Below are 25,401 nucleotides of genomic sequence, written 5' to 3' on the forward strand. Positions count from 1 at the left end.
CGGTCAGCTCCAGGCAAGAACACTGGAGTGGGTTGCCATTTCCTTCTGCAGTACATGAAAGTGAAAAGTGAAAGGGAAGTCGCTCAGTCGTGTCCGACTCTTAGCAACCCCATGGACTGCAGCCTACCAGGCTCCTCTGTCCATAGGATTTTCCAGGCAAGAGTACTGGAGTGGGGTGCCATTGCCTTCTCCGTTATTTGGTATAACGTTGCAATAATGTTGTATGTGTTGTCGATGCACAGAAACTTTTACTATGACACATATGCATATAGCTATGCATGTTTGGATTCTTTTCCCATGTAGGTTGATACAGAGTGTTGGGTATAACTCCCTTGGTAGATACTGTTTTTTTTTTTTTTGATTTTGTGCTTTGTAAGTAATAGTTTGTATTTGTTTGGCCTTTCCTCCTAATTTACCCGTTGTCCACCTCTTTCCCCCGTGGTAACCATAAATTTGGTTTTCAAGTTTCTGAGTCTGTTTTTGTTTTCCAGTTAGATCATGGGTGTGCATGTGTAAATCGCACCTATAAGTGAATGTCATATGATTTTTGTCTTTCTGATCTTGCTTACTTCCCTCATTAGGATTGTATCTAGTGTCAGGTAGGTTCTGGAAATCAGCATGATTATTCTTTTTCATGCCTGAATCAGATTGCATTGTGAACATGTTGCAGTTCTTTATGCATTCATTTGTAGATGGAAATTTCATTTGGCTTTCATGTGTTGTTTATTGCAGTAGGTGCTACTGTGCATGTTCGTCTCTTGGAATTCGAGTTTGCCGTGCACATATGACTGAGCGTGGGACTACGGGATCATTTGGCAGCTGTGGTTTTACTTATCGTGGCTGTTACTGTTGACATTCGGCGACACCGTAGGAAGGTCCCCTCTTCTTGGCTCCATTGTAGCAGTTACTGTCTGTAGACTCTTGATCATGGCCATTTTGACCGTTTTGAGATCAGTTCAGTTGCTCAGTCGTGTCCGACTCTTTGTGACCCCATGGACTGCAGCACGCCAGACTTCCCTGTCCATCACCAGCTCCTGGAGTTTACTCAAACTCATGTCCGTTGAGTCAGTGATGCCATCCAACGGTCTCATCCTCTGTCGTCCCCTTCTCCCGCCTTCAATGTTTTCCAGCATCAGGGTCTTTTCAGATGAGTCAACTCTTCGCATGAGGTGGCCGAAGTATTGGAGTTTCAGCTTCAGCATCAGCCCTTCCAATGAATATTCAGGACTGATTTCCTTTAAGATGGACTGGTTGGATCTCCTTGCAGTCCAAGGGACTCTCAAGAGTCTTCTCCAACAGCACAGTTCAAAAACACCTCATTGCAGTTGAGTTGCATGTCTCTAAATCATCATATTTCACATTTGTGGGTGCTTTATTCTTTTTTAAACATGGTGAGTTGCACTTCCCTGTTGAAATTGTGTTTGTGATAGTGTGCCCATGTTTCATTGTTTTCACTTAATTACTCCTGGAAATTTTGGAAGTCAGGTGCCATGTTCAGCATACCTGTGTTTGTTCCCCTAGGCTATAGTTTTCAGGTTGCTGTTGTGGGAGGTGGCCACAAGGCGGCAGCATTTCTTCATTCCCAACTCTGCTGCTGCTGCTGCTGCTGCTGCTAAGTCGCTTCAGTCGTGTTCGACTCTGTGCGACCCCATAGACGGCAGCCCACCAGGCTCCCCCGTCCCTGGGATTCTCCAGGCAAGAACACTGGAGTGGGTTGCCATTTCCTTCTCCAATGCATGAAAGTGAAAGTGAAAGTGAAGTCTCTCAGTCATGTCTGACTCTTCACGACTCCATGGACTGCAGCCTACCAACTCTGGTTACCCACAAAAGTGGATAGAGCCTTAGAGCAGTCCTTCTTTGGCTTTGCAAATTACAGTACAGTGTGCCAGAAGAAGCACTCAGCAGCTTGTGTTTCACCTTTGTTTGTTTTGAATTGTTATTTTTCATTATATTATTCAATCTTACTCAGGATTTAAATACATGTTGTGTGTGTATAGGTGTACAGAATTTTTTGTGTTACACATAAGCATATATCTATGTATGTTCAGATTCTTTTCCAGTTAGGTTGTTACAGTTTTGATTAGACCTCCCTTGGTAGATGTTGCTTCTTAATTGATTATCTGTTTTGTAGAGAGTAGATTGGGTTTGTCCATCCCAAGCTCTTAGTTTATCCCTTCCCTACCCTTTCCTTTTGACAACCGTAAATTTGACATTCAAGTCTCTTATTCCATTTGTTTTCCCCGTTAGTTCATGGGTGTGCATGTAAATTGCACGTGTAAGTCATATCATATAATTTTTGCCTTTCCGTTTCTTTTTACTTCCCTTAGGATTATCTCTAATTTCAGGTAGATTCCGGAAATTGGCATGATGATGTCTTTTTCACGCATTAATCAGATTGCATTGTGAACATGCTGCAGTTCTTGTTTATCTGTCAGACTGTCGATGGAAAGTTTTTTTGGCTCCCATGTCTTGGTTATTGTTAGAGGTGCTATAGTGCACTTTTGCATGCCTTTGTGTTTCGAATTCTGGTTTGCTGTGCACATACTCTTAAGAGTGGGAGTACGGGATCATTTGGCAGCTGTGGTTTGACTGTTTATGACACTTGTATACTGTTCTCTCTAGGGGCTGTTACCATTGACATTTCAGCAGAACCATAAGAGGGTCCCCTTTTCTAAACCCCATTGTAGCAGTTATTGTCTGTAGACTTGTTGATCATGGCCATTGTGACTAGTGGGAGTGGTTACGTCTTCGTAGTTCTCAGTTGCATCTCTCTAAATAACCATATTCATGTGTTCATGAGTGCTTTATTCCCTTTTAAACTGTGTGAGTTGTACCTTCTTTTAAAATGGTCTTCTTCAAAGTGTGTCCTGGGTTACCTTGTTTTTACTCACTGACTCAGTATTACATACAGCCCGCCAGTGCTTGTGAATATTCTGTTCTCCTGCCAAGTCGCTTCAGTTGTGTCCGACTCTTTGTGACTCTATGGACTATAGCCGGCCAGGCTCCTCTGTCCATGGAATTCTCCAGGCAAGAATACTGGAGTGGGTTGCCATTCCCTTCTCCAGGGGACCTTTCTGACCCAGGAATTGAACCTGTGTCTTTTACGTCTCCTGCATTGGCAGGCAGCTTCTTTACCACTAGCACCACCTGGGCAGGCTCCTCCGTCCATGGGATTCTCCAGGCACGAATACTGGAGTGGGTTGTCATTTCCTTCGCCAGGGGACCTTCCCAACCCAGGGATCAAACCCATGTCTCCTGCATTGGCAGGCAGGTTCTTCACCACTGAGCAACCAGGGAAACCCCTTCTCTTCCCCTAGGCAGTATTTTTCAGGTTGCTGTTGTGAGAAGTGACCAGGGTGACAGCATTTGTTCATTCCCAGCTGTGGTTGCCCTGGCAAGCTGACAGAGCCTTAGAGCGTGTCCTGCTCTGGGGCTGGAAATTACAGTGCAGTGTGCCAGAAGAAGCAACCAGCAGCTTGTATTATTACCTCTTTTGTGTATTCAAGTAACTAGTATTTTTTGCTGGAGTATGATTGTGTTTAGGTGTACAGAATTGCATCTGTTTAGGTGTACAAAATTTTAATGTTACACACACATATATATATCTACGTATGTTCAGATTCTTTTCCCAATTAGGTTATTACAGAGTGTTAATTAAACCTCCATTCATAAATACTGCTCCTGGTTGATCATCTATTTTGTGGAAATAGGTTGTTTTATTCTACTGAAGCTCCTAATTTATCCCTTCCCCACTACTTTCTCCTGTGGTAACTGAAGGTTTGATTTTCATGTCTCTGACTCTGTTTCCCAGCTGGTTGAAGGCTGTGCATGTGTAAATTGCACCAGAAAGTGATGGCTTAGGATTTTTGCCTTTCTGATTCTTCATTACATCACTTAGTAGCATTATCTCTGGTTTCAGGTAGGTTCTGGAAATTGGCATGATTGCATTCTTTTGGATGCCTGAATCAGATTGCATTGTGAACATGTTGCAGTTCTTCTTTATCCGTTTGTTTGTCAGTGGATAATTTTTTTCCTTTCCTTGTCTTGGTCATTATGAAAGGTGGTGTGGTGCATGTTGGGTGCCCATGGCCTTTGAATTCTGGTTTGCTGTGTACATGCTCTGAAGAGTGGGAGTACTGGATCGTTTGGCAGCTAAAGGCACTTTTATACTGAGCTCTCCAGTGGCTGTTTCCATTGACATTTCATCCACACCAGAGGAGGGTCCCCTTTTCGTAACCCCACTGTAGCAGTTACTGTCTGTAGACTTCTTGGTCATGGCCATTTTGACTGGTGCGAGCGGATACCTCCTTGCAATTCTGAGAGCTTGTCTCTAAATCACCCTATTTCACATGTTTTTGGGTGCTTTATTCTTTTTCCAACATTGTGAGTTGTACTCCCCTGTTGAAATTGTCTTCTTGAAAGTGTGTGCTCTGTTTAATTGTTTTCGCTTAACTTACAGCTGGATATTCTGGAGGGCAGTTACCATAGAATCGCACCAGTGCACATGAATATTCTGTTACCCCGGGGAAGTCTTAGGTTGTTGTTGTGAGAAGTGGCCACACGGCGGCAGCATTTCTTCATTCCCAGCTGTAGTTACCTGAGCAAGGATGGAGCCTTAGAGCAAGTCCTGCTTTGGGGTTTCAAATTACAGAGCAGTGTGCCAGAAGCAGCACCCAGCAGCTGCTTAATTTTTTTTGGAGTAAGATTGAAATACATGTACATGTGTAGGTGTATAGAGTTTTTTGTGTTATAGATATGCATATATCTACATATGTTTAGATTCTTTTTGCTATTAGTTTGAGTGTTGACTCGACCTCCCTTTGTGGATATCACTCCTTATTAATTATGTGTTTTGTACGTAATAGATTGTTTATTCCACGCTCCTAATTTATCCCTTCCCCCCTTCTTTCTCCTGTGGTAACCGTAACTTTGATTTTCAGTTCTCTGACTCTGTTTATGTTTCACCCACATAATGAAACCATGGTGGTTCATGGTGTGCATGTGTAAAGGGCATCTACAAATGATATCGTATGATTTTTGCCTCTCTTATTCTTGCTTACTTCACTTAATAGGATTATCTCTAGTTTCAGGTATGTTCTGGAAACTGACATGATTGCATTCTTTTTCATCTGTGCATCAGATTGCATTTTAAAGACGTTGCAGTTCTTTATCCGTTCTTCAATAGAAAATTTTTTGGTCCATGTCTTGGTTATTGTAAATGGTGCTGCATTGCACATTGGGTGTTCTTTCTTTTCGAAGTCTGGTTTGCTGTGCACTTACTCTTAAGAGTGGGAGTACCGGGTCATTTGCCAGCTGTGGATTTACTGTTGAAGGCACCTTTATACTGTTCTCTCTAGTGGCTGTTACCATTGACATTCTGCCGCACCACGGGGAGGGTGCCCTTTTCTTAACCCCATTGTAGCAGTTACTGTCTACTGAATTCTTGGATTTGGCCGTTTTGACCTCTGCGTGGGGATACCTTGTGGCAGTTCTGAGTTGCATGTCTCTAAATCACCACATTTTGCATGTTTGCGGGTGCTCTGTTCTGTTTTTAACACTGTGAGTTGTACTTCCCTTTGATATTGTCTTCTTGATAGTGTACTCCATGTTTGTTTTCACTTACTGACTCCTGGGAATTTTGGAGGTCAGGTGCCTTATACAGTCCAACAGAGGCTGTTCTCCGAGGCAATAGTTTTTAGGCTGCTGTTGTGGGAAATGGCCACAAGGTGGCAGCATTCCTGCATTCCCAGCTCTGGTTACCCCACAAGCCAACAGAGCCTTAGAACCATCCTGCTTTGTAAATTACAGTGCAATGTGCCAGAAAAAGCTTACTTTGTTCCCTTTTTTTGGTTTTAAATTATTGTTTCATCGAGTCAGATTGTTGTAGCTGTACAGAATTTTTCACGTTACGCATATACATATATCTGGACTGAACTGAATGTATGTTCAGATTCTTTTCCCAATTAGGTTGCTACAGAGTTTTGATTAGACCTCCCTTGGTAGATATCGTTTCTTGTCTCTTTCATAGGTAATAGATTGTATTTGTTCATCCCAAGCTCCTAATTTATACCTTCCCTACTTCTTTCCCCTGTGATAACCATAAGTTTGATATTCAACTGTTACTCTGTTTATGTTTTATCAGATAGTTCATGGCTGTGCATGTGTAAATTGCACCTGTAAGTGATATTGTATAATTTTTGCCTTTCTGATTCTTGCTTAGTTCACTTAGTTGTACTAACTCTAGTTTCAGATAGGTTCTGGAAATTGGCATGATGACATTCTTTTACACGCGTAAATCAGATTGCATTGTGAACATTTGCTGTTCTTCTGTATCCATTCGTTTGTCGATGGAAAAGTTTTGTTAGTTCTATGTCTTGGTTGTTGTAAAAGGTGCTGTAGTGCACTTTGCTTGCCAAAGTCTGTCAAATTCTGGTTTGCTGTGCCATTCTCTTAAGGATGGGACTACTGGATTATTTGGCAGATGTGGGTTTTACTGGTTAAGGAACATTTTTTACTGTTCTCTATGGTGGCTGTGAGTCTCAGTGAACTCCGGGAGTTGGTGATGGACAGGGAGGCCTGGCGTGCCGCGATTCATGGGGTCGCAAAGAGTCGAACACGACTGAGCGACTGATCTGATCTGATCTGATCTGATGGTGGCTGTTACTATTGACATTTCAGCCACACCATGGGAGGGATCTCTTTTCTGAAACCCTATAGTAGGAGTTATTGTAGACTTCTTGATCATGGCCATTTTGACCAGTGAGAGTGGCTTCCTCATCTTTGTCAGTTGCCAGTCTATCAATAACCATATCTCACATGTTTCCTGGTACTTTATTCTTTTTTTAAAAACCGCGATTTATACTTCCCTGTTGAAATTGTCTTCTTCAAAGTGTGCCCTGTGTTTCATTCTTTTCACTTACTTTCTTCTGGAAATTTTGGAGGGCAGGTGCCATATACAGCCCACCAGTGCTTCTGAATACTCTTCCCCTCGGCAGTATTTTTCAGGTTGCTGTTGTGGGAAGTGGCCACAGGGAGGCAGCATTTATTAATTCCCAGCTCTGGTGGCAGGGCAAGGGGACAGAGCCTTAGAGCAAGTGCTGCTTTGGGGCTGGAAATTACAGTGCAGTGTGCCAGAAGAAGCAACTAGCAGCTTGTATTGTTACCTCTTTTGTGTATTAAAGTAACTTACCTTTTATCAGAGTACACTTGGAATACAAGTGGTGTGTGTTTAGGTGTATGAACTTTTTTGTATTAGACCTATACATATATCTTCATATGTTCAGATTCTTTTCCCAGTTAGCTTATTAAAGAGTGTTGATTAGACCTCCTTTGGTAGATATCCCTTCTTATTGATTCATATCTGTTTTGTAGAAATAGATTGTGTTTTTTCATTCCAAGCTCCTTATTTATCCCTTCCCTGCTTCTTTCTCCTGTGGTAACCAAAAGTTTGATTTTCAAGTCTCTGACTCCATTTATGTTTTTCCAGGAAGTTCAAGGTTGTGCATGTGTAAATTGCACCTATATGTGATATCATATGACTTTCACTTAGGATTATCTCTAATTTAGTAGGTTCTGAAAATTGTCATGATTACATTCTTTTTCATGCCTGAGTTAGATTGCTTTGTGAATATATCCCAGTTCCTCCTTATCAAGATGTTTGTTGATAGAAAATTCATTTGGCTCACGTCTTGGTTATTGTAAAAGGTGCTACAGTACACATTTAGGTGTCCGTGTCTTTTTGAATTCCAGTTTTCTGTTCTTATATGATTCAGCGTGGACTACCAGATCGTCTGGCAGCTGTGGTTTTACCACTGAAGCTAATATATACTGTTCTCTGTGGTTGCTGTTACTGTTCACATTCAACCGCACCATAGGAGAATCTCCTTTTCTTAACCCCATTGAGCAGTTATTGTCCGTAGACCTCCTGAGCGTGGCCATTTTACCGTTTGGAGGGGATACCTTGTTGTGCTTCTGAGTTGCGTGTCTCTAAATCCCCATATTTCACATGTGTGCGGGTGCTTTATTCTTTTTAAGCACTGTGAGTTGTATTTCCCTTTTGAAATTGTCTTCTTGACAGTATGCCCCGTGGTTAGTTCTCTTACCCCTGGAAGTTTTGGAGGGCAGATACCTTTTACAGGCCCTGGTGCGTGAGGATAGGATGTTTCAGGTTACTGTTGTGGGAAGAGGCTGCAAGGCGGCAGCGTTTCTTCACGCCCAGCTCTGGTTCCCCCCAAGGCGGACATAGCCTTAGAGCAATCCTGCTTGGTGTTCCAAATTACAGTGCAGTGTGCTAGAAGGAGCAGCAAACAGCTTGTATTACTTCCGTTGGTATTAAATTCATTTTTATTTTTTACTGGAGTAAGATTGAAATACACATTGTGTGTGTTGTTATGTGTAGAGATTTTCATGTCAGACATATCCGTATGTTTACATATGTTCAGATTCTTTTCCCAGTTAGATTGTTGCAGAGTTTTGATTAGACCTCCTTGGTGTAGGTATCGATCTTATTTATTATATGTTCCGTAGGTAATAGATTGCATCTGTTCACCCCAGCTCCTAATTTACCCCTGCCCTGCTCTTCCCTTGTGGTAACCGTATGTTTCCCCTTGTGGTAGCCGTATGTTTGATTATCAGGCCTCTGACTCCATCTGTGTTTTTCCAGGTAGTTCATGGTGTGCATGTGTAAGTTGCACCTGTAAGTGATATGTGACTTTTGCCTTTCTGTTTCTTTTTCCTTTATTTAGTAGGATTATCTCTTATTTTCAGGTGAGCTCCAGAAATTGGCATGGTTACATTCTTTTTCATCCCTGAATCAGATTGCATTGTGAACATGTTTCAGTTCTTCTTTATCCGTTCGTTTCTCAGTGGAGTATTTTTTGGCTTCCAGATCTTGGTTTTTGCAAACAGTTCTCTAGTGTACTTTTGGGTGACCATGTCTTTTGTATTCTGGCTTGCTGTGCACATACTCTTAAGAGTGGGATTACCGTGTCGTTGGCAGCTGTGGTTTGAGTGTTTAAGGGAATTTTATACTGTTCTCTCTAGTGGCTGTTACTGCTCACATTTCAAATGCACCATAGGGGAGGGTACCTTTTTTTTTAAATCCCAACTGTGGCAGTTATTCTTTGTAGACTTCTTGATCATGTCCATTTTGAAAGGTATGAGTGGATAACCTTTTAGTTGTTGGTTGCATGTCTATAAATCACCATATTGCACGTTTGTGGTGCTTTATTCTTTTTTAAACACTGTGAGTTGCACTTCCCTGTTGAAACATTCTTCAAAGTGTACCCCCTATTTCATTGTTTTCACTTGCTTCTGGAAATTGTGGAGGGCAGGCACCATATACAGCCCAGCAGTGCTTCTGAATTCTCTGTTTCCCTAGGCAATATTTTTCAGGTTGCTGTTGTGGGAAGTGGCCACAGGGAGGCAGCATTTGTTAATTCCCAGCTCTGGTGGCAGGGCAAGGGGACAGAGCCTTAGAGCAGGTGCTGCTTTGGGGCTGGAAATTACAGTGCAGTGTGCCAGAAGAAGCAACCAGCAGCTTGTATTGTTACCTCTTTAGTGTATTAAAGTAACTCTTATTTTTTGCCATAATACATTGGAATACAAGTTTTTTTGTGTTTAGGTGTACAGAATTTTTCGTTTGAGACATATACGTATATGTATGTATGTTCAGATTCTTTTCCCAATTAGGTTATTGCAGAGTGTTGATTAGACCTCCCTTGGTAGGTATCTCTCCTTATTGATTATTTGTTTTGTAGAAATAGATGGTATTTTTTCATTCCAAGCTCCTATTTTATCCCTTCCCTCCTGCTTTCTCCTGTGGAAACCAAAAGTTTGATTTTCAAGTCTCTGAGTCCGTTTATGTTTTCCCAGTTATTTCAAGGATGTGCCTGTTTACATTGTACCTCTGAGTGATACCATAATAGATTTTCCTTTCTGATTCTTGCTTACTTCAGTTAGTAAGATGGCTCTGCTGCTGCTGCTAAGTTGCTTCAGTCACGTCCGACTCTGTGCAACCCCATAGACGGCAGCCCACCAGGCTCCCCCGTCCCTGGGATTCTCCAGGCTAGAACACTGGAGTGGGTTGCCATTTCCTTCTCCAATGCATGAAAGTGAACAGTCAAAGTGAAGTCGCTCAGTCGTGCTCAACTCTTAGCGATCCCATGGACTGCAGCCCACCAGGCTCCTCCGTCCATGGGATTTTCCAGGCAAGAGTACTCACGTGTACTCTTTAAGAGTACTAGATTATCTCTAGTTTCAGGTAATTTCTGGAAATTGGCATGTACATTCTTTTTGATGCCTGAATCAAATTGCATTGTGAACATGTTGCAGTTCTTTATCCGTTGGTTTGTTGATGGAAAGTGCTTTTGGCTTCTGTCTCTTGTTTATTAAATGTGCCCATGCATTGGATACCTGTGTGTTCTTGAAGTCTGGTTTGCTGTGCACATAATCTTTAAGAGTGGAGCTAACGGATCATTTGTCAGCTGGGGTTTGACTTCTCAAGGCACTTTATACTGTCCTTTCTAATGGCTTTTACCATTGATATTCAGTCGCACCTTAGGAGAGTCCCCTTTTCGTAACCCCTTTGTAGTCCTTATTGTCTGTAGACTCTTGATCATGGCCATTTTGACTGGTGTGAGGTGATACATTGTTGCAGTTCTGGATTGCATGTCTGTAAATAACTATTTTGCATTTTTTTTCCGGAGCTTTATTCTTTTATAAACACTTATGAGTTGTATTTCTCTGTCTCAGTTGTCTTCCTCAAAGTGTGCCCCATGTTTGTTTTTGCTTGCTTTACTGGAAATTTTGGATGGCAGGTACATTCACAAGCCCACCTGTGCTTGTGAATATTCTGTACCTCCAGGTCGCTGTTGTGAAAAGTGGCCACAAGGTGGCAGCATTTCTCCATTCCTGGCTCTGGTTAACCCAACAAGGGGACAGAGCCTTAGAGCAAGTCCTGCTTTGGGGTTGTAAATTACAGTGCAGCGTGCCAGAAGTACCCAACAGCTTGTGTTGTTACCTCTTTTTTGTATTAAATTCATTTTTGTTTTTTGAGTAAGATTGAAATACACTTTGTGTTGTTGGTGTGGAATTTTTCATGTTACATATATTTATATCTATATATCTATGCATCTTCAGATTCTCATCCCAAACAGAATCTGAGTGTTGATTAGACCTCCGTTGGTAGATCACTCCTTATTGATGATGTTTTGTAGAACTAGATTGTATTTTTCATCCCAAGCTCCTGATTTATGCCTTCCCTGTTTCTTTCCTCTGTGGTAACCATAAATCTGATTTTCAAGTCTCTGACTCTGTTTATGTTTTCCCAGTTGGTTCATGGGTGTACATGTGTAAATTTCACATATAAGTGATATCATATGATTTTTGACGTTTTGATTTTGCTTACTTCACTTAGTAGGATTATCTCTCTTTGCAAGTAGGTTCTGGAAATTAGCATGATTACCTTCTTTTTCATGTCTGAATCAGATTGCATTATGAATGTATTGCAGTTCTTTATCCATTCGTTTGTTGATGGAAAATTTATTTGGCTTCCATGTCTTTTCAAAGTCTTGTTTGCTGTGCACATACGCTTAGGAGTAGGGCTACCGGATCATTGTCAGCTGTGTTTTTACTTCTCAAGGCGCGTTTATACTGTCCTCTCTAGTGGCTGTTACCTTTTGACATTTCAGCTCCTCTGTAAAAGCGTCCCCTTTTCTTAACCCCATTGTAGCAGTTATTGTCTGTAGACTTCTTGATCATGGCCATTTTGACCTGTGCAAGGGAATAACTCATTGCAGTTCTGAGTTGCATATGTCTAAATCACCATATTTTCCCTGTTTTTGCGTGGTTTATTCTTTTTTAAACAGTGAGTTGTACTTCCCTGTTAAAATTGAATTAAAATTCCTGAAAGTGTGCCCCGTGTTTAATTGTTTTCATTTACTTACTCCTGGAAATTTTGGAGGGAAGGTACCATATACAGCCCACCAGTGCTTGTTAATATTCTGTTCCCCCAAGCAATAGTTTTCAGGTTGCTGTTGCGGATGTGACCACAAGGCGGCAGCATTTCTTACTTCCCAGCCTTGGTTCCTCCTACAAGTGGTCAGTCTTACAGCAAGACTTGCTTTGGGGTTGCCAATTACAGTGCAGTGTGCTAGGAGAAGCACTCAACAGCTTGTGTCGTTACCTCTTTTTTGTATTAATTTTTATTTTTTATTGGAGTAAGATTTAAATGTTTTGTGTGTTGTATGTGAACAGAATGTTTTTGTGTTACACGTATACATACGTCTTCGTATGTTCAGGCTCTTTTCCCAATTAGATTATTACACAGTGTTGATTAGACCTTCTGTGGTAGATGTCACTCCTTATTATCTGCTTTTTAGAAATAGATTTTGTTCATCCCAAGTTCCTAATTTATCCCTTCCCTGCTGATGTTCAGATCTCTGACTCCGTTATGTTTCCCCAGTTAGTGCATAGGTGTGTATGTGTGAATTGCACTTGTATTGATGTCTTATGATTTTTCCCTTTCTGAATTTTGCTGAACTTCACTTAGTAGGATTATTTCTAGTTTCAGGTAGGTTCCAGGAATTGACACCATCATATTCTTTTTCGTGCCTGAATCAGATTGCATGGTGAACATTTGCATTTCTTCTTTATCCATTTGTTTGTCAATGGAAAAATTTTTTGGCTTCTCTGTGTTGGTTTTTGTAAAAGGTGCTAAAGAGCACTTCCGAGTTCCCGTGTTTTTTTCGAATTTTGGTTTGCTGTGCACTGACTTCTGTGAGTGGGACTACCAGATCATTGTCAGCTGTGGTTTTACTGGTCAAGCACTCTTACACTGCTCTCTCTATTCTCTCTAGTGGCTTCTGCCATTGACATTTCAGCAGCAACATAGGACGATCTCCTTTTTTAACCCCATTGTAGCAGTTACTGTGTGTAAACTTCTTGATTATGGCCGTTTGAACAGTGCACAGGTATACCTGGTTTAGTTTTGAGGCTCATGTCTTTAATACTGTACCACAGTCTGTATGTTTATGGGTGCTTTTTTTTTTTTTTTAAACACTTCGAGTGGTGTTTTCCTGTTGAAATTGACTTCTTGAAAGTGTTCCCTGGGTTTAATTGTTTTCACTTACTCAACTCCTGGAAATTATGGGGCGTGTATCATATACATAAAACCCACCAGTACTTGTGAATATTCTTTCTTTCCTTTAGGCAATGGTTTTCAGGTTGCTGTTGCGGGAATTGGCCACATGGCAGAAGCATTTCTTCTTTCTCAGCTCTTGTTACCCTGGAGCTCCCAGAGCCTTAGAGCAAGTCCTGGTGTGGGTTTTTAAATTACAATGCAGTGTGCCAGAAGTATCACCCAGAAACTTGTGCCTTGTTATCTCTTTTTGTATTATTATTTTTTGAGTAACATCAAAACACGTGTTTTGTGTATTTTAGGTGTATAGCATCTTTTCCCGTTACGTATATAAATCAGTTCAGTTGCTCATTCGTGGCTGACTCTTTGTGACCCCATGGGCTGCAGCACGCAGACTTCCCTGTCCATCACCAACTCCCGGAGCATGCTCAAAGTCATTCATGTCCATTGAGTTGGTGATGGCATCCAACCATCTCATCCTCTGTCTTCCCCTTCCTTCAATCTTTCTCAGCATCAGGATGAGTCAATTCTTTGCATCAGGTGGCCAAAGTATTGGAGCTTCAGCTTCAGCATCTCCTTTAGGATGGACTGCTTTGGTCTCCTTGCAGTCCAAGGGACTCTCAAGAGTCTTCTCCAGCACCACACTTCAAAAGCATCAATTCTTCAGCACTCCGCTTTCTTTATAGTCCAACTCTCGCATCTGTACGTGACTACTGGAAAAACCGTATAGCTTTAACTGTACTAACCTTTGTCAGCAAGGTAATGTCTCTGTTTTTTAATATGCAGAGACATTTAATATTTTTAAGATGTCTAGGTTGGTCATAGCTTTCGTTCCAAGGACCAAGTGTCTTTTCATTTCATGGCTGCAGTCACCATCTGCAGTGATTTTGGAATCCAAGAAGATAAAGTCTGTCACTGTTTCCATTGTTTCCCCATCTATTTGTCAGGAAGTGATGGGACCGGGTACCATGATCCTTGTTTTTTGAATGTTGAGTTTTAAGCCAGCATTTTTACTCTCCTCTTTCACTTTCATCAAGATGTTCTTTAGTTCCTCTTCACTTTCTGCCATAAGGTTGGTGTCATCTGCATATCTGAGGTTACTGATATTTCTCCCAGTAATCTTGATTTCAGCTTGTGCTTCATCCAGCCTGGTATTTCACATGATGTACTCTGCATATAAGTTAAATAAGCAGGGTGACAATATACAGCCTTGATGTACTCCTTTCCCATTTTGGAACCAGTCTGTTGTTCCGTGTCTGGTTCTAACTGTTGCTTCTTGACTTGTATCCAGATTTCTCAGGAGGCAGGTAAGGTGGTCTGGTATTCTCATCTCTTGAAGAATATTTCCATATATACTTGTTTGGATTCTTTTTCCCAGATAGGTTAATACAGAGTATTGAGTAGACCTCCCTTGGTTGATATTCTTTTTTTAATCATGTGCTTTGTAGGCAATGATTTGTATTTGTTCATCCCACCCTCCTAATTTATCCCTTCCCCACTTTTTCCCCCTGTGGTTACCATAAATGTAGTTTTCAAGTCTCTCCAGTCTTTTCATGGGTATGCTTGTTTATGGGTATGTTCATGGGTATGCTTGTTTAAATTGCGCTGATAAGTGGTAGCATATGATTTTGCCTTCCTAATTCTGTCTGACTTCACCCTGTAGGATTCTCTCTAGGTTCAGCTGTGTTTTAGCAGTTGGTGTGTGCAGTTTTTATGCCTTATTCAGATTGCACCGTATGTTCCTCTTCCGTATCGACTCTTCTGGTGATGTGTATTTTGGTGCTTCCATGTCCTGACTATTGTAAGTGGTGCTGTAGTGCGTGTTTGGGCCCCTGTCTTTTCGAGGTCTGGTTTGTGGTTCACATACTCTGAAGAGTAGGACCAAATATTTGACAGCTGTACTCTTACTGTTGTTAAAGATACTTTTCACTGTTCTCTCTGGTGGCTGTTACCATTGACATTTCAGCAGCGCGTAGGAGGGTCCCCTTATCTTAGTCCCATTTGTAGCTTTTATTGTCTGGAGATGTCTTGATTATGGCTAGTTAGCCCACTAAGAAGGGGATACCTTTCTTGATTGTGGTTTGCATGTCTCTAATAATTCACCATGTCTTGTATGTTTGCGAGTGCTTTATTTTTTAACACTGTAAGTTGCACTTACCTGTTGAAATTGTCTTCCTGAAAGTGTGCCCCATGTTTATTTCTTTTTGCTTGTTTACTCTTGGAAATATTAGAGAACAGGTACCATACACAGCCCACGGGTGCTTGTGAATATTCAGTTCCCCTGGGACAAATAGATTCAAGGGATTAGATCTGACAGACAGAGTGCCTGAAGAACTATGGTTGGAGGTTTGTGACATTGAACAGGAGGCAGGGATCAAGACCATCCCCAAGGAAAAGAAATGCAAAAAGGCAAATGGTTTTCTGAGAAGGCCTTACAAATAGCCGTGAATATAAGAGAAGCGAAAGGCAAAGGAGAAAAGGAAGGATATACCCATTTGAAGGCAGGGTTCCAAAGAATAGCAAAGAGAGATAAGAAAGCCTTCCTCAGTGATCAGTGCAAAGAAATAGAGGAAAATAGTAGAATGGGAAAGTCTAGAGATCTCTTCAAGAAAATTAGAGATACCAAGGGAACATTTCATGCAAAGATGGGCTCAATAAATGACAGAAAGGGTATGGACCTAACAGAAGCAGAAGATATTAAGAAGAGGTGGCAAGAATACACAGAAAACTGTACAAAAAAGATCTTCACAACCCAGATAATCACGATCAACCTAGAGCCAGACATCCTGGAATGAGAAATCAAGTGGTCCTTAGGAAGCATCACTATGAATAAAGCTAGTGAAGGTGGTGGAATCCCTATTTCAACAGTTGAGCTATTTCAAATCCTGAAAGATGATGCTGTGAAAGTGCTGCACTCAATATCCCACGAAATTTGGAAAACTCAGCAGTGACCAAAGGACTGAAAAAGGTCAGTTTTCATTCCAATCCCGAAGAAAGGCAATGCCAAAGAATGCTCAAACTACTGCACAGTTACACTCATCTCACACTCTAATAAAGTAATGCTCAAAATTCTCCAAGCCAGGCTTCAACAGTATGTGAACCGTGAACGTCCAGATGTTCAAGCTTGATTTAGAAAAGGCAGAGGAACCAGAGATCAAATTGCCAACATCCGCTGGATCATTGAAAAAGCAAGAGAGTTCCAGAAAAACATCTACTTCTGCTCTATTGATTATGCCAAAGCCTTTGACTGTGAGGATCACAACAAACTCTGGAAAATTCTTAAAAAAATGGGACCACCAGATCACCTGACCTGCCTTCTAAGAAATCTGTATGCAGGTCAGGAAGCAACAGTTAGAACTGGACATGGAACAACAGACTGGATCCAAATACGAAAAGGAGTACGTCAAGGCTGTATATTGTCACCCTGCTTATTTAACTTACATGCAGAGTACATCATGTGAAATGCTGGGCTGTATGAAGCACAAGCTGGAATCAAGATTGCTGGGAGAAATATCAATAACCTCAGATATGCAGATAACACCACCCTTATGGCAGAAAGTGAAGAACTAAAGAGCTTCTTGAAGAAAGTGAAAGAGGAGAGTGAAAAATTTGGCTTAAAACTCAACATTCAGAAAACTAAGATCATGGCATCCAGTCCCATCACTTCATGGTAAATAGATGGGGAAACAGTGGAAACACTGACAGACTTTATTTTTGGGGGCTCCAAAATCACTGCAGATGGTAACTGCAGCCATGAAATTAAAAGAAGCTAGCTCCTTGGAAGAAAAGCTGTGACCAACCTAAACAGCATATAAAAAAGCAGACACCTTATTTTGCCAACAAAAGTCTGTCTAGTCAAGGTTATGGTTTTTCCAGTAGTCGTGTATGGATGTGAGAGTGGGACTATAAAGAAAGCTGAGCGCCGAAGAATTGATGCTTTTGAACTGTGGTGTTGGAGAAGACTCTTTAGAGTCCCTTGGACTGCAAGATCCAACCAGTCCATTCTAAAGGAGATCAGTCCTGAACATCCATTGGAAGGACTGATGCTGAAGCTGAAACTCCAATACTTTGGCCACCTGATGTGAAAAACTGACTCATTGAAAAGACCTTGATGCTGGGAAAGACTAAAGGTAGGAGAGGAAGACAGAGGATGAGATGACTAGTGGCATCACTGACTCAATGGACATGACTTTGAGCAAGCTCCAGGAGTTGGTGATGGAAAGGGAAGCCTGGTGTGCTGCAGTCCATGGGGTCGCAAAGAGTCGGACACGACTGAAGTGAACTGAACTGAGGCAGTAGTTTTCAAGTTGCTGTTGCCTGAAGCGGCCACATGTGGGCAGCATTTCTTCATCCTCAGCCCTGTTTTCCCTGGCAAGCACACATTGAACCTTAGAGCAAGTCCTGCTTTTGGGTTGTAGAGTGGAATGCTCCAGAAGCACCACCCCAAAATTTGCCTTTGGGTAGCTCTCTTTTGTGTTAACTTTTAAATTTTTTATTGGAGTAACATTTAAGTACATGTTGTGGGTGATGTAGGTGTACAGAATCTTCTGTTTTACATATACATACATCTTTGTATGTTCAGATTCTTTTCCCATTTCAGTTACTAAAGAGTGTTAATTAGGTCTTCCTTTGTAGAATATCACTTGTTGTTAATTATGTTTTGTGGGTAGTAATTGTATTTGTTCATCCCAATTTCCTAATTTATCCCTTCCCCGCTTCCTATTGTTACCATAAATTTGGTTCTGAAGTGTCTGCATCTGTTTTCCCAGTTAGCTCATGGGGCGTGCCCATTACACCTGCAAGTGATGTAAAACGTTTGCCTTTCTGGCTTCATTTAGTAGGATTCTCTCTATTTCACGTAGGTTCTGGCGGTTGGCATGATCACGATCTTTCATGCCTGAGTCAAGTTGCATTGTGCACATGTTCCACCTCCTTACCTGTGCGTCAGTCCATGAACATTTGTTGCTTCCGCGTCTTCGCTGTTGTAATAGGTGCTGCAGTGCATGTTGCGTGCCTGTGTCTTTTCAAAGTCTGCTTCTCTCCCATTTACTCTCTAAGAGTGGGACTGCTGGAGCATATAGTAGGTGTGTTTTTCTAAATGTTTTAAAGGCACTTTTGTACTCCTTTTCATGTAGGTGTACCGGTTTACTTTGCTACTAGCAGTGTGGAAGTGTTCCTTTTTCTGTACACCCTCTTGAGCTTTTATTGTTTGTAGAAATTTTGATGATGGGTTTTCTGAGTGGTTTGAGATGATGTCTCGTTTTTAATTCTGAGTTGAATTTTTCCAGTTATTATTAGAAAACAGTTTTGAGCATGTTTTCATGTGCCTCTTAGTTGTGTGTTTTCTTTTCAGAAAATGCTTTTTTTAGGTTGTCTGACCATTTTTGATTAGTTTAACGTACATTTTTGAATGTGCATTTTTAGGCCATTAACACTTTTTCTGAGGAATATATCACCAAATTGAATTTTAAAAGCTGTGGATATTCTACCTTAGTTTTAAAAATTTCCTCATAAAGTGCTAAGGGCAGAGCCTCACAAAGCCAGATTGATGTGTTTGTTGCCTTTATGAGTTTAGGATCATAGTCTTACACATGACATTGTTAGTTTAAAATGTGAAGATTGTATTTCATTAAATACTAGTATTAATTAGCATTTAATGTCATTTCATTTAATACTATTACCTATATTTCATTAAATACTAGTATTAATATAAAAACATAAAACACATAGCAAAATTCTTTGTTCTTAATTGTACCTCTTTTTTATTTAAGAGACTGGTTTGCGTTACAGTATGATGTGTGATATAGTATGTACATAAAGAATACATTAATTCCTCTCGTCAGGACAGGGCTAAGCATTCAAAACAGCCCTCAAAGTTGTTAAGGAGGTTTCTGAAGAATACTTAGTTTGCCTTAGGCCTTGCTTCCTGTCTTAGCCATTCTTACTTTTTGTGAATTCTAGGAACAGAAGTGATCCTTTTAATGTTTGCATCCAGAATATAAGGTCACTTTTTTTTTTTTTTAACGAAAACCATGGTTGCTATTTGAAGTTTAGTGAATTTAGTTTAAGGCAGATGAGCCTGTCCTCTTGGAAGTAGAATGAGGCAGTGGTTAAGTAGTTCTGCTTTTTTTGGACGGAGAAGGCAATGGCACCCCACTCCAGTACTCTTGCCTGGAAAATCCCATGGGTGGAGGAGCCTGGTAGGCTGCAGTCCATGGGGTCTCGAAGAGTCGGACACACTGAGTGACTTCACTTTCACTTTTCACTTTCACGCACTGGAGAAGGAAATGGCAACCCACTCCAGTGTTCTTGCCTGGAGAATCCCAGGGATGGGGGAGTCTGGTGGGCTGCTGTCTATGGGGTCGCACAGAGTTGGACACGACTGAAGCGACTTAGCAGCAGCAGCTTTTTTTGGAAGACCTCAGATGAGATTATATGGTTTTTTATATGTATTAATTCAGTGAATCCTCATAACTACTTGTTGAGGTAGATGTTTATTATCCTTACTTTATAGATGAGGAAACATAACAAGAGATGGGGTAACTTGCCCAAGGTAATAAATGATGGAATAACTGACTTTAATTTCCCTGTGTTGAAAGGGGGGTAATCTGTGTATGCTGTCCTTGTTTCCCTGACAATATTGGAATAAATATTGGAAACTTTGATTTTTACTGGTGGTTAGCTTAGAACAATATTGCTCTGAGGACTTATATACATTTTGTTACACGTCATGCTTATGTAAGTTTTCAGAAGAGCTTTTGTTTGTGAGAAGATTAAGACTTAAGATACCTATAGAATTATACATCTCTAAAAATGAAAGATTTTTAAAGTGTATTTGAAGTTCTCCTGAGCAGTAATTAAAGTATTGTTAAAAAATAAAGTATTGTTAAGTGTGAGCTTGTATGTATTCTCTTTTTATTTGTTTGACTCTAAGATTATTGTTAAGAAGTTACTTCTTAGATAGTATGTGAAAATAAACTAGTTAAAAATGAAGTAAAAATTAAAAAAAAAAATCAAATTTGATTTCTCAAGTTCCTCCAGAGGAAAGCGCTTGGTGTTTACAGTAAAAATTTAGTTTCTTCTTCTTTGATTGCAGATTGGGAGTCCTCCTCTTGACCCTACTGAGCATTTTCTTCCTGAAGAAGAGAAACTTCCTGAACAGGAGAGATCAAAAAGGTGAGCAGGTCTAGAGATCAGCCCTCACAGGTATTTCCACATAGTGTATTTGAGATGATTGCTCAATATTTTCTCTTTCAAGGCAAAGGTTACAGATTAAAACCTTCATTTGCCACTTCCTAGATGCGTTACCCAGTTTATATCTGGGACTCAGTTTCCTTATCTGTCAAATACAGTAGTCATACGAACTGGAGGGTCAAGATAACAAGTTCCTTATAAATTTGATAGATTTGAAAGTTCCTTATAAATTATACACTGTTACAGAGATATTTTTTCCTTTATAGATTTGAGAAGGTTTACACTCATAATCTGTATTACCTGGCTCAAGTCTACCAGCATATGGAAATGTTTGAGAAGGCTGCCCATTATTGCCACAGTACCCTCAAACGCCAGCTTGAGCACAACGCCTACCATCCCATGGAGTGGGCTATTAATGCTGCTACCTTGTCACAGTTTTACATCAATAAGGTAAGCTACTCAGAGTAGTTACCTACCAGAGTTACCAATATGTGTATAAAAATAGAACTGAAAGAATGTTGAAAATGTCATCTTTTAAAAACAGATAGCTTGTCGTTTATGATGTAAACTAAATAGAAAAATGCAGTCCAGTTTGCCAGTGTACTCAAGTTTGTAGCTTTTGTTGCAATAATCCTTTTGAATCTTAAAATAATTTTACTATGTCCTACATGTTGCTTAAGACCAATTCTTTTTTGATACAGGCAGGCTATCTCTGTTTTCCTGAAATGTTACCTTAAGTTGCAGATTTTATCTTGTAGATTTAACTTTATCTTTATGCATTGGTAATCTGGCAAGTGTGAGAATTTGTCTGAGGAAGCTGACTGTTAAATGTGGGCTTTGATAGAAGCATGTAATGCTCTCAGTTATTCTTTAGAATTAACTCCTTTGTGAAACTTATTCTGTGTTGGGAATGTCTTGCTCAGTTCCAGAGTTCTGGGTGGTTATATTTTTTCCTAGAGTATTACACAAGGACAAATTTGAGCTTCTTCATTGCTTTCAGAATTATCCTGAATTATGTAGATATCTTTTTATTTTTTTATGTAGATATATTCTTAATTGACCTTTTCAGTTTTTTAGCCCTTAAAAGGATTTTTAATGCTAAAACACTTTAAAGCCTCCTTTTCCAGCCAGATTTTGTATTAATTCTCAATATCTCAGTAATAGAAATAACTTTTCTTTGTATTTTGAATTCACATGCCTCTGAAACTTTGGTAATTCTTTGCTTATCAGAGTTCCTTCTTAGATCTCTCTTTATCTGCTGCTGTATCCTTACTGGGCCTATATCCTTCCTAAGTGTCTTGTTAGTGCTGGTTCTATAAATGCGCCCTGTGTTTAAAGTATTGTCCCACAGAATTTCATTCAGAAAAGCTATTAGCAGGAGAGAAAGGGCTGTGGTGACTACAGCATCGCTTCTAGGACTTTGGTCTAAGATCAAGCGTGTAAGTAACGCTATTGCATATATCAGAGCATTCAGTTAAATCTAAATCTCATTAATTCATTTCATTGTGATCATCAAAACTTGCCTGGTGCTTCTGCTTGTGGCACTTTTTAAAATAGTTCCCAGAAGCACCTTATTTTGTTTAGCAACTTTAAAATCATTCACTGTAATTGTACTAAGATATCCAGATGTTAAAGTGTAATTACAAGTTTAAAGTTGTTAAGCATTGCTTATGTAGAGCATGCAGTAAATTTCATGAGGACGTCCCCCCACCCTGTGCTTTTATTTTTTCTTTTTTTACCAAAGTGTTTTGTAAGTTTTGTTCCAACTAGCTAAGTTATAATGTGAAGAGAGATTTGAGCCTTTCTTTTTTTTTTTTAAATACAATTGTCATTTATGTCACTGTCATTTCATCTGGTTCCATGAGGTTTTGCTACGTAGTGAGTCCCTGCCTTGCAGGTGCTAAAGTCCCACATTTACCAGCCACGTAGGGGACACCATGCACACTCACTGTTAGTTCTAACAGTGGTTGCTTTCAGATAACCAGTCTGGACAGTGCTGAAGTGATAATGAATAAGAAGTCACAGACCAACAATTAAAACTTCTTTATGTAAACTGTAACTTTCTTTTGGATTTTGAGGTTTAACACCAATATTTTGATCTGTAGATACTGCTGGGCTAGTACTCCACATGGTACCCAGCTGTGCTCAAGATGGCTTCTGAATTTACCATAATGGGGAGATACATTGAGTGCTGAGATTTTAAAGTCATAGTCAACTGTTAAAAACCACCTTAGCAAAATCAGTGTTACTAATATGAAATAGACATTTAACAAGGGTGGCTTCCAACTAAAATCTGACTTTTAACTTGGTACTTCTGCCGAGTATTCCTGTGACTTACATGACACATGTAAAGTAAGTAACAAGGAGATCTTCTCCAAGGGTTTGAGAAGCTTACCATGCCCTGGTTTGATTGTGAAGTCTTCAACTGTGTTGGTAAAGCAGTTCCATAGAGTTTGTCTGTGGAAGTCTGTTGACTTCAAAACTTGGGAAGCCTCATTATGTGTACAATTGGAAAGATTTCAGAAGACAGGAATCTCTTATCAGTATTTATCCTGCTTGCCTTTGAATGATTGGATTTAAAGGGGATCTCTAAACTTGAAAAAGATGAAATCTTCCAGTCCGTTGACAGAATGTAACTCGGCTATTCAGACTGAAGCTTAGAGGACGTGGATGCGTGGTGGACTCTAGGATGACAGCCGTTCTTTTCTGCTGACTGATTCCTGAAGGGGCTAGTTTCCAATCAGCAAGCATTTCTCCAGGCAGTTTGGATTATTAAGAGTTTGAGGGTATTGTTATTTTAATCTTTAAGATAGTTTTTTAACCAAATAATATTCAGACATGTCTTATATACTTTCTTGTTTAGTTACCATACAGGGTCTCCTTAGTAGTGTTTTTTACCTGAATTTATAGCTTTTCCCATATTAAGAGACTATGCAAGTATCTATTGCAAATAAGGTTTTGTAATAATTGAATTTATTCTTATTTCTGCAACAGCAATGCTTTATGGAGGCCAGACACTGTTTATCAGCTGCTAATGTCATTTTTGGTCAAATTGGAAAGATCCGAACCACAGAAGACAGTAAGTTTATGTGTACATGTTTCATTATATAACTTTTAAAAAAATCATTTTATTTTTGAAATCATGTTAATTTAGAAAATTCAAGAACAGAACAAAGAATTACCATAGGCCCATCTGAACTCACCAAATTTTTATATTTGCCTCATTTGCAGATATGTTTAGGCTCCATTACCCCCTAATACTTCAGCGAGTTTTTCCGAAAAATATTTTCTTACATAATCATAGAACAGGAAATGTAACATAGATACAGTTCTTTTATCTATAATTCATATTTAGCAGCTGTCTCCATAACATCCTTTGTAGCAGTTTCTCTATAGTACTAGTTTCTCTCAGTTCAGTTCAGTCGCTCAGTCGTGTCTGACTCTTTGCGATCCCATGAATCGCAGCACGCCAGGCTTCCCTGTCCATCACCAACTCCCAGAGTTCGCTCAAACTCATGTCCATCGAGTCGGTGATGCCATCTCATCCTCTGTCGGCCCCTTCTCCTCCTGCCCCCAATCCCTCCCAGCATCAGAGTCTTTTCCAATGAGGTGGCCAAAGTACTGGAGTTTCAGCTAGTTTCTCTAGTACTTAAAAAAAAATTTTATTGACGTATAGTTGATTTATAGTGTTGTTAGTTTCTGCTGTACATCAAAGTGAATCAGCTTTGCATATACATCTATCCAGTCTTTAGATTCTTTTCCCAGGGGCTACCCTGGTGGCTCAGATGGTAAAGATTCTTTTCCCATATAGGTCATTACAGAATATTGAGAAGAGTTCCCTGTGGTATACAGTATGTCCTTATTAGTTATCTGTTTTATATATAGTAATGTGTATATGTCCGGAGAAGGCAATGGCACCCCACTCCAGTACTCTTGCCAGGAAAATCCCATGGACGGAGGAGCCTGGTAGGCTGCAGGTCGCTAAGAGTTGGATACGGCTGAGCGATTTCACTTTCACTTTTCACTTTCATGCATTGGAGAAGGAAATGCAACCTACTCCAGTGTTCTTGCCTGGAGAATCCCAGGGATGGCGGAGCCTGGTGGGCTGCCGTCTATGGGGTCGCACAGAGTTGGACACGACTGAAGCGACTTAGAGAGAGAGAGAGAGAGAACGTGTGTATGTCATTCCCAGTCTCCCAGTTTGTCCCTCCCTGCCCTGCTTTCCTCCCTGTTATTTCTATTTTATAAATAGGTTCATTTGTACCGTTTTTAAGATTTCCTATATGAGTGATAGCATATGATACTTGTCTTTCTCTGACTTCACTCATATCTCTAAGTCCATCCGTGTTGCTGCAGATGACATTGTTTCATTTTTTTTTATGTCTGAGCAATAATCCATTGTATATATGTACCAGATCTTTATCCATTCTTCTGTTTATCCATTCTTGCTTCCATTTCTTGGGTATTGTAAATAGTGCTGCAGTGAATATTGGGGTGTGCATATCATTTTGAATTATGGTTCTCTTTGGATATATGTCCAGGAGTGGGATTGCAGGATCATAGGGTAGGTCTATTTTCAGTTTTTTAGGGAACCTGCATACTGTTTTCCATAGTAGTTGTCACATCTCTTTAGTCGTCTTTAATCTGGACCAGTTCCTCAGCTTTTCTTTCATCAGGCATTTTTGAAAAAATATAGACCTCTTATTTTATAGCTTTTCTACCATTTGGTGTTTGTTTCCTTACACTAAGATTCAGATTATACGTTTTTGGTTGGAATACTATATATATTATGTGTCCAAATATCTAGTTTTAATTATAGTGTTTCACTTAGTTTTATAAATCACAGCACAGTCAGCATGTGTATTTGAGCCAGTCAGAACCAAAACAAGCTATCGCTTCACATGTATTAATTGGCCATTATCAAGAAGAAATAACAAGTTTTGGTGAAGGTGTAGAAAAGGGGACCCGTGTGCACTATGGTGGTATTGTAAATTGGTGTAACTACTATGAAAACTGTATGGAAGCTCTGCAAGAAATATAAAAATAGAGCTGTATGTGATCCAGCAATT

At 40.1% G+C, this 25,401-nt stretch overlaps 1 protein-coding gene across 1 annotated transcript in view; it reads left to right on the forward strand.

Moving 5' to 3' along the window:
* The window catches only part of KIAA1279 (KIAA1279 ortholog), a 56,494-nt gene that overhangs the window by 18,551 nt on the left and 12,542 nt on the right, over window positions 1-25,401 (forward strand). Inside the window, exons 3-5 of the mRNA XM_010852202.1 lie at window positions 20,235-20,314; window positions 20,599-20,782; window positions 23,327-23,411. Coding sequence (XP_010850504.1) covers window positions 20,235-20,314; window positions 20,599-20,782; window positions 23,327-23,411 — 349 coding nt within the window. The remainder of the gene's footprint in view (window positions 1-20,234; window positions 20,315-20,598; window positions 20,783-23,326; window positions 23,412-25,401) is intronic.

The sequence above is a fragment of the Bison bison genome, unplaced genomic scaffold, assembly GCF_000754665.1.
Source record: "Bison bison bison isolate TAMUID 2011002044 unplaced genomic scaffold, Bison_UMD1.0 scf7180017864309, whole genome shotgun sequence".
Lineage (NCBI taxonomy): Eukaryota > Metazoa > Chordata > Mammalia > Artiodactyla > Bovidae > Bison > Bison bison.